General features: G+C 38.0%; 1 protein-coding gene across 1 annotated transcript; it reads right to left on the bottom strand.

Annotated features, from left to right (window-relative positions):
- Positions 1-1,002: 1,002 nt before the first annotated feature.
- LOC148852265 (putative wall-associated receptor kinase-like 16) lies at positions 1,003-5,075 on the bottom strand. Its single transcript, XM_088947585.1, has 3 exons — positions 4,508-5,075; positions 3,827-3,931; positions 1,003-2,295 (listed from the first exon to the last, which is right to left on the bottom strand). The coding sequence occupies exons 1-3, from the start codon at positions 4,995-4,997 to the stop codon at positions 1,124-1,126; spliced, it is 1,767 nt and encodes a 588-aa protein (XP_088803711.1). The 5' UTR covers positions 4,998-5,075; the 3' UTR covers positions 1,003-1,123.
- Between the last annotated feature and the right edge of the window lie 10,057 nt (positions 5,076-15,132).

Raw genomic sequence — 15,132 nt, forward strand, 5'->3', positions numbered from 1 at the left:
CCTTGGGCGAGAATTTGCAACCAGCAAAGTAGAAGAATCTCTAAAGAAACCTTCTGTTTGACTATAGCAGACCGGACTGAGAAAGAGAGAGAGAGAGAGAGTGAATTTCAAAATTGTGTGTTTTTGGAGTCTGATTCATGCTTCTTAAATAGTTTATGCAGAGGTATGAAGAAAAGGTAGGTGCTAGTTTAAAGAAGGCACCTTGAATAGTTACAATTTCAAACATTTTGGCTATTTAAAAAGTAGTTAACAGTTAATGACTGTTAACTTTGAATTGTGCCTCTTGATCACACCTGATCGAATCTTGATCGTTGATCTCATCAACGGTGATCAACGGTCAGCATCACACCAAAACATTGTGCCTTTTGATCACCCCCAGTTTTTTAAATTTGATCAACTGCCTCTAATTCTGGTAGCTCAGCACCATTATCTAATTAATCCTCCTCTCCTATATGGTGATTAACGTAGGGGTGGAAATTGGGTGGGTTTGGGCTTAGGTTGAGTTTCAATATAACAACCTATCTAATCCGTCAATTCATTAATGGCCTATTTAAATAAAGTTAAATGGTTTCACCTAAATCCGTCTACCGGCCTAAACCGTTAACCATATAGTAACTTTAGTTTTAAGAAAATAGCTTAAAAGCTAAAACCAACTCATTTTTAACAACTTGGCGGTTAGAGAGTGGACTTATAATTTTTAACAACTGCTTATGGTTGAATCCATGTTCTCATCCTTGTCAACTTATAATTTCACCATATTGTACCAAACAATGGATCATTTTGTCATTAGAGAGTGGACTAGATACAAAAGTAAGCTTTACTGCATTTTCTTGCAAAAAGTGTTTGCTTCTAGATATTCAAACATGAAATAATTCTCTTGTAATCAGCTTCCTAAGATTTTATACTTGGTACAACATGAAATGAAATCTTATTTTTCATAGAAGAAAGTAAAGCATTATTTTCAATGTGCTTTTGTACATTCACTGGATCTCATACATAAGATGAAGGAAATCTACTAATAAAATATATAAATAGTTTAATGAAGATGATCAAATCATTATTTCAATATTGCTACAGTGATAGGAAAAGAACATTAGACCTAAGGGATGTCCTAGATTATTGCTCAACGAGGGAAATTCATGGACAATATGATATCTCTTTGCAAAGAAGACTGCTCAGATGTATCACCAACATGATAGAATTCTGAAGGTTCAGATAATAAGCTCACACTCTCTTCCTCTATCGGTTGAACCCATGGTTGTTTTCTCAACCTTTTCAAGTTTTGTAGCTCCATTGCAACTTCTTCCATAGTGGGCCTTTCTTCACCTTTTAGACTGAGGCATCTTTTTGCAACCTTAGCAACTACACAAAGTTCCTCAACATTTTTCTCATCCACAAGTCGATCTTCAATTAGTTCAAAAAGACGATTTTCATTCATTGATGAAATGAAATATGTAGCCATGTTTCTTTGTTCTTGTGGTCTTTCAAAAGAAAGAGGTTTTTTACCTGTTAAGAGCTCTACAAGAACCACTCCAAAGCTATAAACATCACTTTTCTCTGTCAATTGACTCGTGTGGAAATATTCTGGGTCCAAATATCCCAATGTCCCTTGAACCAATGTGGTTATTTGAGATTGATCCATAGGAAGTAACTTGGAAACTCCAAAATCGGAATTTTTTGCAATACATTTTTCATCTAATAATATATTTGTGGATTTGATGTCCCTATGAATGATTGGTATAGAGACTTTGGAGTGAAGATAGGCAAGTGCACTAGCAGTTTCTATTGCAATCCTCAATCGATCTTCCCATGAAAGCAAAATGACATTGTTTTGATGAATATGGTGAAAAAGGGTTCCATTGGAGATATACTCATAAACCAACAGAGGTACTTCAGTCTCTAAACAACATCCCAAGAGCTTTACCACGTTGCGATGATTAATTTGAGTTAAAATGACAACCTCATTTACGAATTGCTCCATTTGACTAGAATCCATTATTCTAGACATTTTAATGGCAACAATTTGATGATCAGGAAAAATGCCTTTGTAAACCGTACCTTGTCCACCTTGGCCTATGATGCTTTCTTCATTATAATTTTTGGTTGCCAACTTTAACTCTTCGGTTGAAAAGATTTTCAAGAGCTTTGAACCTCCATTAGATAACTGTTGTTGTAAAAGCAAACCACCATTTTGCTCAAAGTATTTCTCTTTTAATCTCATGAGTTTTCTTTTCCTTATGATGAAGTATAACCAAGAGATACAAATGAGTAATACGAAGATGCAAAGGCTTATACCTGCATACAATATATGTCAATTATTAGTTAGTGAACAGAATATCAAGAGAGAAATGGTCATACAATATAGTCATTGTTATATTGTAATTTTCTCAAGGAAGAAGGTTTCATAAATTGACTAATAACATGGCCGTTTCTCATAAAAAGAAAAAGGAAACTTGGCATAAAACTTCTAGAATCCATGCAGATTTTCTTTTTTCACTGTTGGTTTAACCCCTACAACATCCCCTATATATACGTACATACATACATATTGTGTATATAATGGGATTGGCTGAATATCTATTTGTTGATCAGCCTCCTTTTTATAGTTGCTATAGTTCGTTGTATCTCTCTCTTAGTTTTTCTTTTATAAAAATCTTCTTTTATTACCAAATATGTATAATAGATCCCATAGAATGAACATGAGAAATCCATTGTTCATGTTAATTGATGTATAATAGTTCGTTGATCAGCAGTTTTTTCTAGCCAATTAAACATGCAAAATACGAGAACCGTCTTATTTTGCTAGCCAAAATCTTGTTTGAATGTGAAATAGATCATCAAGTAACAATATTTCTAATTCACTTCCAGACTTCTAATCTAGAAAAGGAAATTTGTAATCAGCTTTTACAAAAGAAGAGCTCATAGACAAATCCAATATATTATGATTAAATGTTACATATTATGTTCTATAAAAATTATACTTTTATATCATATGGCATCTCACCAAATGTTGGGTAATTATTGGTGAGAAGTTGTGTTGTAAAAATAATAATCAGAAGGTAGGGAAATTATCAATGAACACTTTGTAAACCAAAATGTGACAGTGTTGCAGAATTGTTGTGTCGAGACTGAGAATTGCAGAGGAAAAGAGGGTTGAGTCATACCATTAGGCCACTCTCCTTAAACCACATTTGCCCCTACAAGCAGCCGAGTAAATACAAATCGGTCGTAAAGAAGGAACAGCCCACAACTACTAGTAGATGTGCACTCGTTTATCAAACCCCCACGAACCACTCAAAGATAATGCTTAGACATAGAGACAATTGATAGAAAAGGAAAATTGTGTTATTGTGTGCACTTATATGTATCCAACACTTTATTTAAGAGAGATGTATCTCTCAAAAACAATACACCTATTCGAAGAGACACAAAGAGGAAGAGATACGAAGAAAAACATTTAAAAAAGAAAATTTAAATTTAAATGGACAAACTGGTTACAAACCAAACAGTGAAAGAGAAAAATGATAGGGTGTGGCATACCCACACCCCACCCTGGCCCAATGTGATATATAGTGTTTTCCACTTATGGGTTCTACATATAGAGGAAACAAACCTACTAATATACTCAATTTTATCTCTTTACCAAATAATGTGGGACAATAACTCTTTTCTTACATGCAAGAGAAGAGAAGAGAAGAGAAAAAAGACCACCAAAAAATCAATGAGGTGAGATTCATAAAATTTTGAATCACAGTTGCATTCAATGTGGTGTTGTGTGTTAAAAGTGCAAAATATAACTATCATGCATACAGACCATCTTTCTTACCATCGCCATAAGTACCCTTTGGACAAGAGCAATTGTATGATCCAATTGTATTAGTGCAAGTTCCTATGCAAGGATAATTATTTGGATCATTGCACTCATTTACATCTGGAAAGAGAAAGACAATAGTCAAAGCATTAGCAAAAATATTATAAGTGTTGGCATATTTCGAAGACCTTCTCAAATCACAGATTCATATTGATTTTTGGATTTATTAGTAACGTTTTAATCGTCGTTATAAAATGAACGTAGTACTAATTAAGCAAGGGTAATGGCATGTAGACTTTGGAGGGAGTGGAGTAAAACTGAAATGATTCAAGTGACAGTATTAATGGCTAAACAGAATGGCTAAACATGATTCATATAACTGATCCAGTCAAATTGAGATAAGGCTTAGATGATGATGAGTCAAATAGAAAAGTATTAAATTAAATGAGAAGGTTAAATTATTCGATTATAACAGGAATCATTAGAATCTCATGGAAATAATATCATATTTATCAGCACCATGTTTATATTTTGATGACTAAAATTTATGATTCATGTATAATTTTGGGCTAGGCTTATAGTAGTTCAAGCATAGCCCAAGCTAAAATTGGACCCTGAAATTGATCGTAGTGTTGTCTCTCACAGCCTATACATGTAAATACTGAAGGAAAGGAAGAGAATATAATGAATTAGTACCTTGGCAGCCGTCGGGGAGATAAGGATTCCCTTGAAAACCTTTCTTACACTGGCAAAGATAACCGGGGCCATTTTTGGAGTGTATGCAATCGGTATTGTGCCCGCAGGCATAGTCAGTGTCTGTCCCTCCTTGTCCTTGTGCTTCCTCGCAAGAAATGTTGTTTCGAATTGCCCAGTCCAGTACTATTGGAGTTCTGAAGCCAACGTTTACAAGGTATTCCACCTCATTTCTTAAGCTCCATGGATAAGAACCATTTGAATTAAACCAGTCTTTGTCGGCCAGAAAGGCCATGCTGCATTTGCTCATATTCCAAGCAGAGTTTGTGGTAGATAGATTGCCAATACTGTGAAGTGATGCCTCAAATGAAACAAGATCTTCTGGTATTGCCGTCTGGCGGTATCCGGTGTCGTTACAGCGTATATTGGTCTTGTCCGTGTTACAATGACATAATGAAACACATTGGGACTCTTGGTCAGTGGAATCAGACATAATGGCAAGTATGTTACAACCAATAACCGTAAATTTGTTCCGGGATTTAGAGAATCTATACTCCCTAGGAATTTTGGTCTCGTAGCCTCCTCGGCTTCCCACCCTGCTCTGATAATATATCGAGGGGTATCGGTTCTCCTCCATATCACAATCGACAAAAGCCCGATAGGAGAAAGTTAATTCGCCATGTAGTGATATGTTCAACACAATTTTATCACCATACTCATCACTGTCGGGGCCATACATCATCAGTTGCGGACGATGGTCAGTGGCTGTATTGCACAACAACTTGAATTAATCTCTATAACAGCTTGGATCATCTCCAACGAGGCCAAACGGGTATGGAATGCTAACATTTCCGCATTTTCTTTGACAATCTAGCTGCTTTATCTCTGGAGATTTTGGTAAAGCAACGTCATCATCATCAGCTGTTATAAAATTAGGTAAAGGAAAACAGCCAATGCATTTTTTCCGTTTTTTTTTCAAGAGGTATTAATATTTTTTTTCCCGGCAATCTAAGTCTACAGTTCTAGACTTTATACATTAACTCCTTGCAGTTTCTACAGACACACCACCATATATGGTTTGGCATCGACCCCTTTCATGAACCCCATGTCCTTCCACGTAAACTCTAATCCCATCACTGGTGACCTTTACTGCCACAAAACCCTCCTTCGAAATACCTAAATCTGCCATGAAGAGGGATTAAGTCTAACGAGAAGGTCCTATTCCAGGACCAAGCATATTGGGAGAGGTTGATAAGGATGGAGGTGAAAACTTATAACTATTGACTATATATATATATATATATATATATATATATAGAAAATTAAAATTTGCAGGAGTAAATATATGAATTATCTAAAGAGATCTACTACCGGCGGTTCAAACTGGATATATTGTCCCTCTATTTCTTGCACCATGGGGTGGTTTAATCAGAAGTCTCTAATTGCCCCAATTGTACTAAATTTCCTATTACAGTTTTGAAGAAAACGCCAATTATCATAAATGAACACATACCTTGGCATCCAATGGGGAGATAAGGATTCCCATTGTAACCTTTCATACAATGGCAAACGTATCCACGGTGGTTGTTAGAGTAGGAACAGTAGGTGTTGTTTCCGCATGCATAATTCATCGTTTCTTTCTCACATTCTTTGTTCGCAACTAACCTGTTTACCACTGCACATTAAAAAGTAAAGCTTTTCATAAGACATATTGAAAAATCGGACTGCTACGATGACTTCAGCCGTGTTACAATACAATGTTGGGTATAAGACTAGGAACGCCAGTGTATTGAATAAAGTGATAAACCCGCCCAGACCGGACTATGGTATCATATTCGGTTCAATCTTAATTAGGTTTCGGGTTGATTCTGATTTCTGACCTACACCGTGCCCAATATAACACAGAAGAAATGTATGATGTCCTTAGGTAAGAATACCGGCATTGTTATTTGGATGGGTCAGGTCGGGCTTGCTGAACCTATTCCAATTAGTCAAGTTGGGGATCGGGTTTAGGTTGAACAAAACAATACGAAACCCGTCCCTTTGGCATCCCTACGTAAGACATAGACTAATTAGGAAATGTTGGAATGACCACATGCGCTATCAAGAGGAGTCCTTTACGGACCAATGGTTTCATCTCGTGACTTCCATGTGTGAATAACAGCAAAGCGTTTATGTTTAATATTTGTATTTAAATTTTGAAGTAAAAGAGAGAAGAATAATTGTTTGGATTTCGTAATAATAGCATACCTTCGCATCCATGGGGAAGATAAGGATTCCCTTGAAAACCATGCAGGCAATTGCAAAGATATCCAGCGCCATTTGAGCAGTTGGTGCAATAGGTGTTACTCCCACAGGCATACCCAGCCACGTCTCTTTGTGCTTCCTCGCAACTCTGGTTTCGAATTGCCCAGTCCAGTATTCAACATTGTTTCTTATGTCCCAGAGATGTGAAACTTGTGACTCAAATGAATCCTGGGCGTCGGACATAAGAACAGCCAACCCACATCTACTGATGTGGTTACGGCTCCATATGAATAAATCAAAGTCAGTAAGATCGTTTGGTATGGTTGTCTGGCAGCAACCAAAACCACCGCAAGATGAACCAGCTGTCACTTTTGTATCGTTCAAGCATGACGATAGACAGTTGACATAAAACACATTGCCCTCGTAATCACGCAACTCGCCATACGTGTCGCAACCGACTGTCATGAATCTGTTTCTGGTATTGGAGAGCCTGTATGTGTTTGGAAAAGAATAACTAATGTCATAGCCCTCCAGGTTATAATGTGCACCCGTGTAACATTTTACGCTTCCCAGAATAGAAGTCATTAGTTGATGAGCATCAAGTGATATGCTGAGAATGTTGAGGTCATCCTCCGGATCATCGCCATACAAAGTCAATTTTGGAGGGAATATGGCAGTGTTGCAGAACAACTTGAATTCATCATGTTTGTAACAGGTTGGATCATCTCCAACCTTGTATCTGGAGGGGATATGGGATGCTAATATTTCCGCATTTTCTTTGGCAGCCAACTCTTGTATCTGGAGATGTAAAAATTATTATTGTTATCATCTAGAAGTGTAAATTGGACCGTGCAGCCCGTGGCCCGGTACCATTTTGGACTAATTTGTACTGGTATGGCATGACAGTACATACGCCATGTTAGACCCAATACGATGGTCCGTGCCGTGTTGGGCCTGGGATTCAAAGTTTATAGGTCAGCACGGCACAGCACGACCAAGCAAGTAGTGCCGCCCGCAGCTTGTATGTTTGCACTGCCCAGCACGGTCCATATATGTTATTTATATATATATTTGTATATATATACATAATAATTATATATTTTATATATTTATATATAAATATATAATATATTATATAAATTATAATTATATAATAATATATAGAATATAATATATTAATAAAATAAACAAAATTTTCAATTTTATTATATTAATTTATTTAATTATTGTATAATAAGCAATTCTATACAATAAAATTCATATAAAATTAAAATTTTAAGTTACTTTTTCAATTTTCTTAAATAAATAGGCAAAAATAACTTTGGCCCAGTCCTTGGCCCGACTTAGGCCAAGGCTTGGCACACGGCACTGCACGGGGCTTGTGTTGCAGGCCATGCCGGGCCGACCCCCAAAATTTTCATAGGAGAGGGCGGCATGACCCACACTTTGCGCGAGCTGCTTGCGGATCGTGCCTACACCTCTATCATCTCAAGTAAGGATGTAGTCCTCACATAACCATCCTTAAGAAGAGGTGAGGAATCAATAAATACATTTTAAGTTGAACACAACATATTAAATATAAGAAATCACATTTGCTTCTCAAACAAAAATGTCAAAGTCTTTAATTTATTGAAAGGGAGAATTCCTGACAAGTACCCTGCACTTTGGGTATAGTGCCACTTTGGTCTCTGAATTTTAAAATGCAATAACTCAATACCTGAACTTTCAAAATTTATCAATCAAGTTCCAGTTGGCCCATTAATTATTTGTTAAGTGGCATTTCAAAAGACACAAATTCCCTTCAAGTGTTGTCTAATTTTCTTTATCAACCCTTCAAACCTTGATAAAAAAAAATGAAGAGTCCCAAATCTTTGCCTCTTTTATTCAAGAAAGTTGGGGTCACGAGAATGCCCACTAAGATGTGACTCCAACTTTCTCTAATAGAAAAGTCAAGGATTTGAGACCGTTCATTTTTAGTCAATGTTTGGATGATTGATAAAGAGAATTTGATAACACTTTAAGGGTATTTGTGTTTTTTCAATTGCCACTTAACCAATGGTTAATGGTAGAGATTGGATTGACATGTTTTAAAAGTTTGAATATTTAATTATCGCATTTTAAAATTTAGGACCAAAATGACACTGGACCCAAAATACACGATACTAATCAAGAATTTTCCCTAAATTAAAGGGATAACTTGAGTTAAACGCCTCCTTAGGCCATTGTACAGTTTGGTTCAGCGTCGAGTGGAAAAGATTCCCAATTTAGGGGATGGTGTTCATAGGGAGGGCTGGGATATATATATTTCGGCAATAGGTGGTGACGTCTAGAATAATATAAGATGCTTACCTTTATATAACCCTAATTCAATTTGAAGCATAATTGGAAGAAGGGTGAAGTCATACCTTGGCATCCATGGGGGAGGTAAGCATTCCCATGATAGCCTTGCATGCATTGGCAAATATATCCAAGGCTGTTGTTGGAGATAGAGCAGTTGGTGTTACCCCCACATGCATAATTCCTACTTCCTTTCTCACATGTCTTTTTGGCGTTTGATCCGCCCACTTCTATGAATGCAAATTAATATTTCTTAAATTAAAATTTGTTTGTTTTTCATATTAAGAGGAAATTAAAGAAGTCAGACGGCTAATATGACCAATACATGATCTGAGCAAACTGTATGGGAGATTCAAATAAATCCCCCTCTCCAACCGATCATTGATTCAGATGGGCGAAAATCATATGAGTGCTCCATGTGACATTATATAGTAGTAATTAAGGTCAGTTAAACTTTACCAAAAGAAAAGCTAACTTAATGAGATCCGGTTATGATATCATTTCTTTTAAATGCATGATAAAATAACCATTACAATTAGTGTTAAAAGCCACTGCTGCAAGATGTTATTAGTCTTAATTGATGAATGCTGCTCAGGATAAGCAAGAGACGCAGGAAGAAGAAGACCCGTCAACAACCAAGTCTCGAGATAGGAATGGCAATGGGGCGTGGTGGGGACAGGGAGTCACTCTCCATCCCCTCCCCGTCCTCTTGGAGGACAAGGTTATCCCCATCTCCATGGGGTTCTCATGATTTTTTATATTATCAAGCATTTTGTTTTTGTTTTTTTATTTTATTTAAAAAATTAAAAATAAAATAGTTAAAATTTACAATCATATTAAAAAAGATTCAACCATATTTTTAAAAATATAAAATACCCATATGCATATATATAACATATATAGCAGAGATCCCTATGGGCCGGGGATCGATCGGGGTCCCCATGGGGCAGGGAATGCTCTCCCCGTCCCTACCAAAATGGATGAAAATTTTTCCATCCCCAATCTTGAAGGGAGAAAATCATCTCTATCCCCACTTCATTCAGAGAGGGTCTCCATGGGAATCGGGGAAATGAGAAAAATTGCTATCCCTAAGCTAAATGTAAATCCTAGTTCTCTCTCCCTCTCTGTTGAAGAGTAAAAGAAAATTTTATTGAGATAAAAGAAAAAAGGGGGAAAAGAATAATACAAATGGGTCAAAGCCCGAGGCTCACTCATAAACCCAGAACGGAACACACTACTAATCAAAACAAATGGACAACAACAACAAACCAGGAAGGACAAGAAAACGTTGCTGCAGAAAGCCACATAACCAAAGGAAAATCAAAAAGACCAACAAAGACAGCCAACCTCGAAACTCTTTAACTGACCTAAGGCCCATAAACTAAGTGGGCTAGATTGACACCTTACCTCTTCCTCCTCTTCCTCTACCCCTAATTGCCTTCCATCCTCTTAGATCTTCTTTAACTGAATCATCCACATCAAATTCAACAACCCTTCTTATCTTTCTACATCCCAGAAATCCCCCAAACTTGAAAGCCTTGTGGGTTTTCGCTAAGAACTCATTGTAAAACTCTTCCTCGTCACTTTCAATTCTACCTTCAGCTCATGCCTCTCCCACTTCAGTTCATGCCTCTCCTTACTAAGCCGCTGCCTTCCTCTTACTTAGTATGTTCAAGTCCAAGTTGATAGTGGTCCCCCCCTGTCCACTTGCGGGGGGACTGATAACGATGATACTGCTGAATCAGTTACACCAGTCACTTCATCTATTCCGTGACATGAGGGATTTAGACTGTTCCATCCATTCAGTAACATGAGGGATGAGGGATCTGACGTATTCTTATCTCCCCTCTATATTCTTATCCTAAATTCCTTGTGTATTTATCTCTAATATATATAACTCCAATTGTATAGTGACACATGTACATACAGATACAAAAATATATATATATGAATATATATGTGAAGCTCAAATTGAGTAACACACAATTTTGGTATTCATTCAAAACAGTTCCTCTGTTTTTCAAATTTCACCGACCCAAGGTTCTCCACCTCTAGACTCCTAGACGGACTCACTCCTTGTCCTGATAAAGCCTGATCACCCACAGTCAGAACACCTTCTTATGAACTAGGGTCATACCTAGGAGGTGTGGAAGGAGGGTTTTCCCCCAGTGTAACCAATGTCCTAACCATTGGTCTACTACTTGAATCTTGCACCAATGCAACAACCTTGGACTTGCTAACACAGTCTGCCTCAATTCGAGAGCTCTTGACAAAGTTTAGGAGAAAGAGAAAGATAATGGGAGAAAGTTTCTGTGTCTTTCCAGCCAACAATTACAAGCAACATATATACAAAGTTCCCCCGCAAGAATATCGGCTAACAACTAGGAAACAAATCACCGACTGCTATAATTATGGTAACTAAAACCAAATTTACAGCTATCCTAAACTGGCACAAATATTATATCCTAAAATATACATGAAGATATACGATGAATCTCAATACCCCCCCCTCAAGTTGGTGCATGCAAATGGGAAATGCCCAACTTGCGAAGAAAATGTTCGAATTGTTGCTTGCCCAGAGCCTTTGTAAATATATCAGCAAGCTGCTCGGAGGTCCGGACATAGGATAGCCATATGTTCCCATTCTGAATCAAATCGCGAACAAAGTGACAATCCACTTCAATGTGTTTAGTTCTCTCATAGAAGACCGGATTCGCGGCAATATGCAAAGCTGCCTGACTATCACAGTATAATCTCATAGGATCAGGATGAGCAACTCCCAATGAGTACAACAACCCTTTCAACCATTTCATTTCACATGCAGTTGTTGCCATAGACCTGTATTCTGCCTCAGCCGATGATCTGGACACTGTATGTTGCTTCTTCGTCTTCCACGAGATTGGTGCTTGTCCCAATAAAACAAAATATCCAGTGAGAGAACATCGTGTCAATGGACAACTGGCCCAGTCAGAATCACAGTAAGCATACAATCGAAGATCACTGTCAGCTGGAAGGAAAATTCCCTGTCCCGGATTACCTTTCAAATATCGCACTACACGTAAAGCCGTCTCCCAATGCTCTTCATGGGGAGTCTGCATAAATTGAGCGAGCACATGCACACAATAGGACAACTCAGGACGAGTGATGGTCAAGTAAATCAAACGACCTACTAGTCGCCTGTAACTCTCCGGTTTTATCATCAAAGGACCATCTGCTAGTGCTAATTTATGATTTTGTTCTAAGGGAAGACCAGCTAGCTTAGCATCTAACAATCCAGTTTCTGATATGATATCCAAAGCATACTTCCGCTGACAAAGAAAAATACCTTCATGGTTTCTCGCGACCTCCACTCCTAAAAAATATTTCAAAACACCCAAGTCCTTCATGTGGAAGCATTAACTCAGATACTTCTTGAATTTCCAAATTGCATTGCCATTATTTCTAGATATGACAAGATCATCCACATAAACCAAAATATTTAATTGTACCTGTCTACGTCGAAGCGTAAACAAAGAGTAGTCAGATTGCGACTGGGTAAAACCATACCGTTTCAAAGTTGTCGTCAGTTTAGCAAACCAGCAATGAGGGGCCTGCTTCAATCCATAGAGCGACTTTCACAGTTTGCACACCTTTCCTGGCAATGTCGAAGCAAATCCAGGAGGCATCTTCATATAGACTTCTTCTTGTAGATCTCCATGAAGAAATACGTTCTGTACATCCATTTGATGCAATTCCCAAGTTTTAGCCGCAACAACTGCAAGGAAAGCACGAACTGTAACCATCTTTTCCACAGGTGCAAATGTTTCATTACAGTCTATCCCTTCAACCTGTTTGTTTCCGAATATCACCAAACGTGCCTTGTACCGCTCTATTGTGCCGTCTGAGTTGTATTTTATCTTGTAGACCCATTTACTTCCGAGAGCCTTTTTCCCTGATGGCAAGTCCTCCACTGTCCAGGTTCTATTATTTTCTAATGCTTCAATTTCCTTTTTCATTGCTTCTCTCCAACAAGGGTCCTTGACAGCCTCAGAATAATACTGTGGCTCATGACCAGCTGTGACAGTTGCTAAGAAAAAGTGATGTCGCAATGAAAATTTATCACAATTCACATAATGTGCTATGGGATAGGGAGTACCTGATGAGTGAGATTGGTGAGATGAACTAGCAGAAGGGCTTAGACTTTAGTTGGAACACCATGTTGTGTGTATGACGTAATCCTTGAGACAAGTGGAAGGTTGCTTCACTCTATGGCCTCGTCCAACTTGTTCACTCCCTGTATTCGTTTCTATCATAGAACCCCCCCTTACATCATGCTCCACTTCATCCTGCTCATTATTTCCACAACTATCCCCATTGCTACAACCTAGCTCTGCCGGTCTTATATCCATGACCTCACAAGTACTACCATCCCTTCCTCTTTTACTTTCACATTCTTCATCGTCATACACTTCATTCTCCACCTGGGTATAATCGAGATGACTATCATTGTGTTCGACTTTTTCATCATAAACAGCATATGGAAACTCAATTTCTGAAAACACCACATCCCTTGAAACAAAGTATTCATTACTCTCCAAGTCATAAACTCTCCACCCCTTCTTGCCAAATGGATATCCCACAAAGAAACAACGTTTGGCTCCACTAGCAAACTTATCCTTGGTATGATTTAAGTTTCGTGCATAACACAGACACCCAAACGTTCGTATATGTTTGTAGCTAGGTTTCTACCCATACAACATCTCATACGGTGATTTTTCCAAAAGAAGAGTGGAGGGGGTCCTGTTGATCAAATATCCAGCTATCAAAACACATTCTACCCAAAACTCAGTAGGGAGATTAGCCTGGAATCTAAGAGCTCTGGCAACATTCAGTATGTGTCTATGTTTTCTCTCAACACGTCCATTCTGCTGCGGTGTTCCAACACATGAGGTCTGATGTATTAAACCATGCTTAGAAAAATATTCTTTCAAGCATGTAAACTCAGTACCATTGTCACTTCTAACTATCTTTACCAATTTATCATATTAGCATTCAACCATATTAAAGAAATTACGTAAAGTTTTTCCCACTTCACTTTTGTCATTAAGCAAGAAAATCCAAACGGCTCTTGGGAAATCATCAACAATAATAAAAAAATATGTGGCACCACAAGAAGCACGTACAGAGTAAGGACCCCATAAATCATAATGAATCAATTCAAAAATTTCTTTAGCATTATTTTCACTAGAATCAAATGCACCTCTTGTCTGTTTGGCTCTTAAACAAACATCACAAATTTTATTTCCACTCCCACATCTAATGTTCAAATCAGAAAAAAGTTTAATTACTTTCTCAAAGGATGACCCATTCTCTTGTGCCATAACTCATATGAAGCTTCAACCTTTGCCTTGTAAACCTTGCTTGAGCCCGCGCCCTTGAAGTAGTAAAGCCCTTCGCGTAGTTCACCCGCACCAATCACCATCCTCGAAGTGCGGTCCTATATAACACAAAATTTATTAGTGAATTGGATATTACAATTCGACTCCTCTAATAATTGCGACACAGATATTAGGTTACAATTCAAACAAGGAACATAAAGCACATTAGTAAGATTCATGTGTTTATTTAGAATGAATGTCCCTTTCTTTATTGCCATGACATGCTTTCCATCGGGCAATCCAACCGGACAACTAGTCACAGTCTTGATATCATGCAAGTGGCTCAAGTTGCCGGTCATATGGTGTGACGCTCCTGTATCAATTATCCAATTCATACCTGTCAACTTTTCATTTGTGCTGGGTTTGCAAGAATTCAAGAGATTAAGAAATGTGGTCCACTGTTCATTAGTCAAGCCACTGAATGCAGCACGATCTCCCTCAGTCGCGTAGATTGGTTCAGAAGTTTGCCCCACCGCCTATGCAGCATTCGCTCTTTGTACGCCTCCACGTCCATGACCAGTTTTGCCTTGCGCTCCTCGGCCTCGTGTTTTCCCATTTTCAGTAGATCTCGGTCAGTCTCCCCATTAGTCTGGGTAGCCGATGAGTTGAAAACAACTCTCAGCTTCA

Source organism: Nelumbo lutea, chromosome 5 (assembly GCF_056320005.1).
Source record: "Nelumbo lutea isolate HS-2025 chromosome 5, American lotus-T2T, whole genome shotgun sequence".
NCBI classification, from domain to species: Eukaryota; Viridiplantae; Streptophyta; class Magnoliopsida; order Proteales; family Nelumbonaceae; genus Nelumbo; species Nelumbo lutea.

Excerpts from the sequence above, each read along its gene's own strand:
- LOC148852265 (XM_088947585.1), bottom strand. The coding sequence starts at position 4,997 with ATGTCTGATTCCACTGACCAAGAGTCCCAATGTGTTTCATTATGTCAT. Across the intron at positions 3,932-4,507 it reads TCTCCCCGACGGCTGCCAAG|ATGTAAATGAGTGCAATGAT; the intron begins GTACTAATTCAT and ends TTCTCTTTCCAG. Across the intron at positions 2,296-3,826 it reads AAAGGGTACTTATGGCGATG|GTATAAGCCTTTGCATCTTC; the intron begins GTAAGAAAGATG and ends TATTGTATGCAG.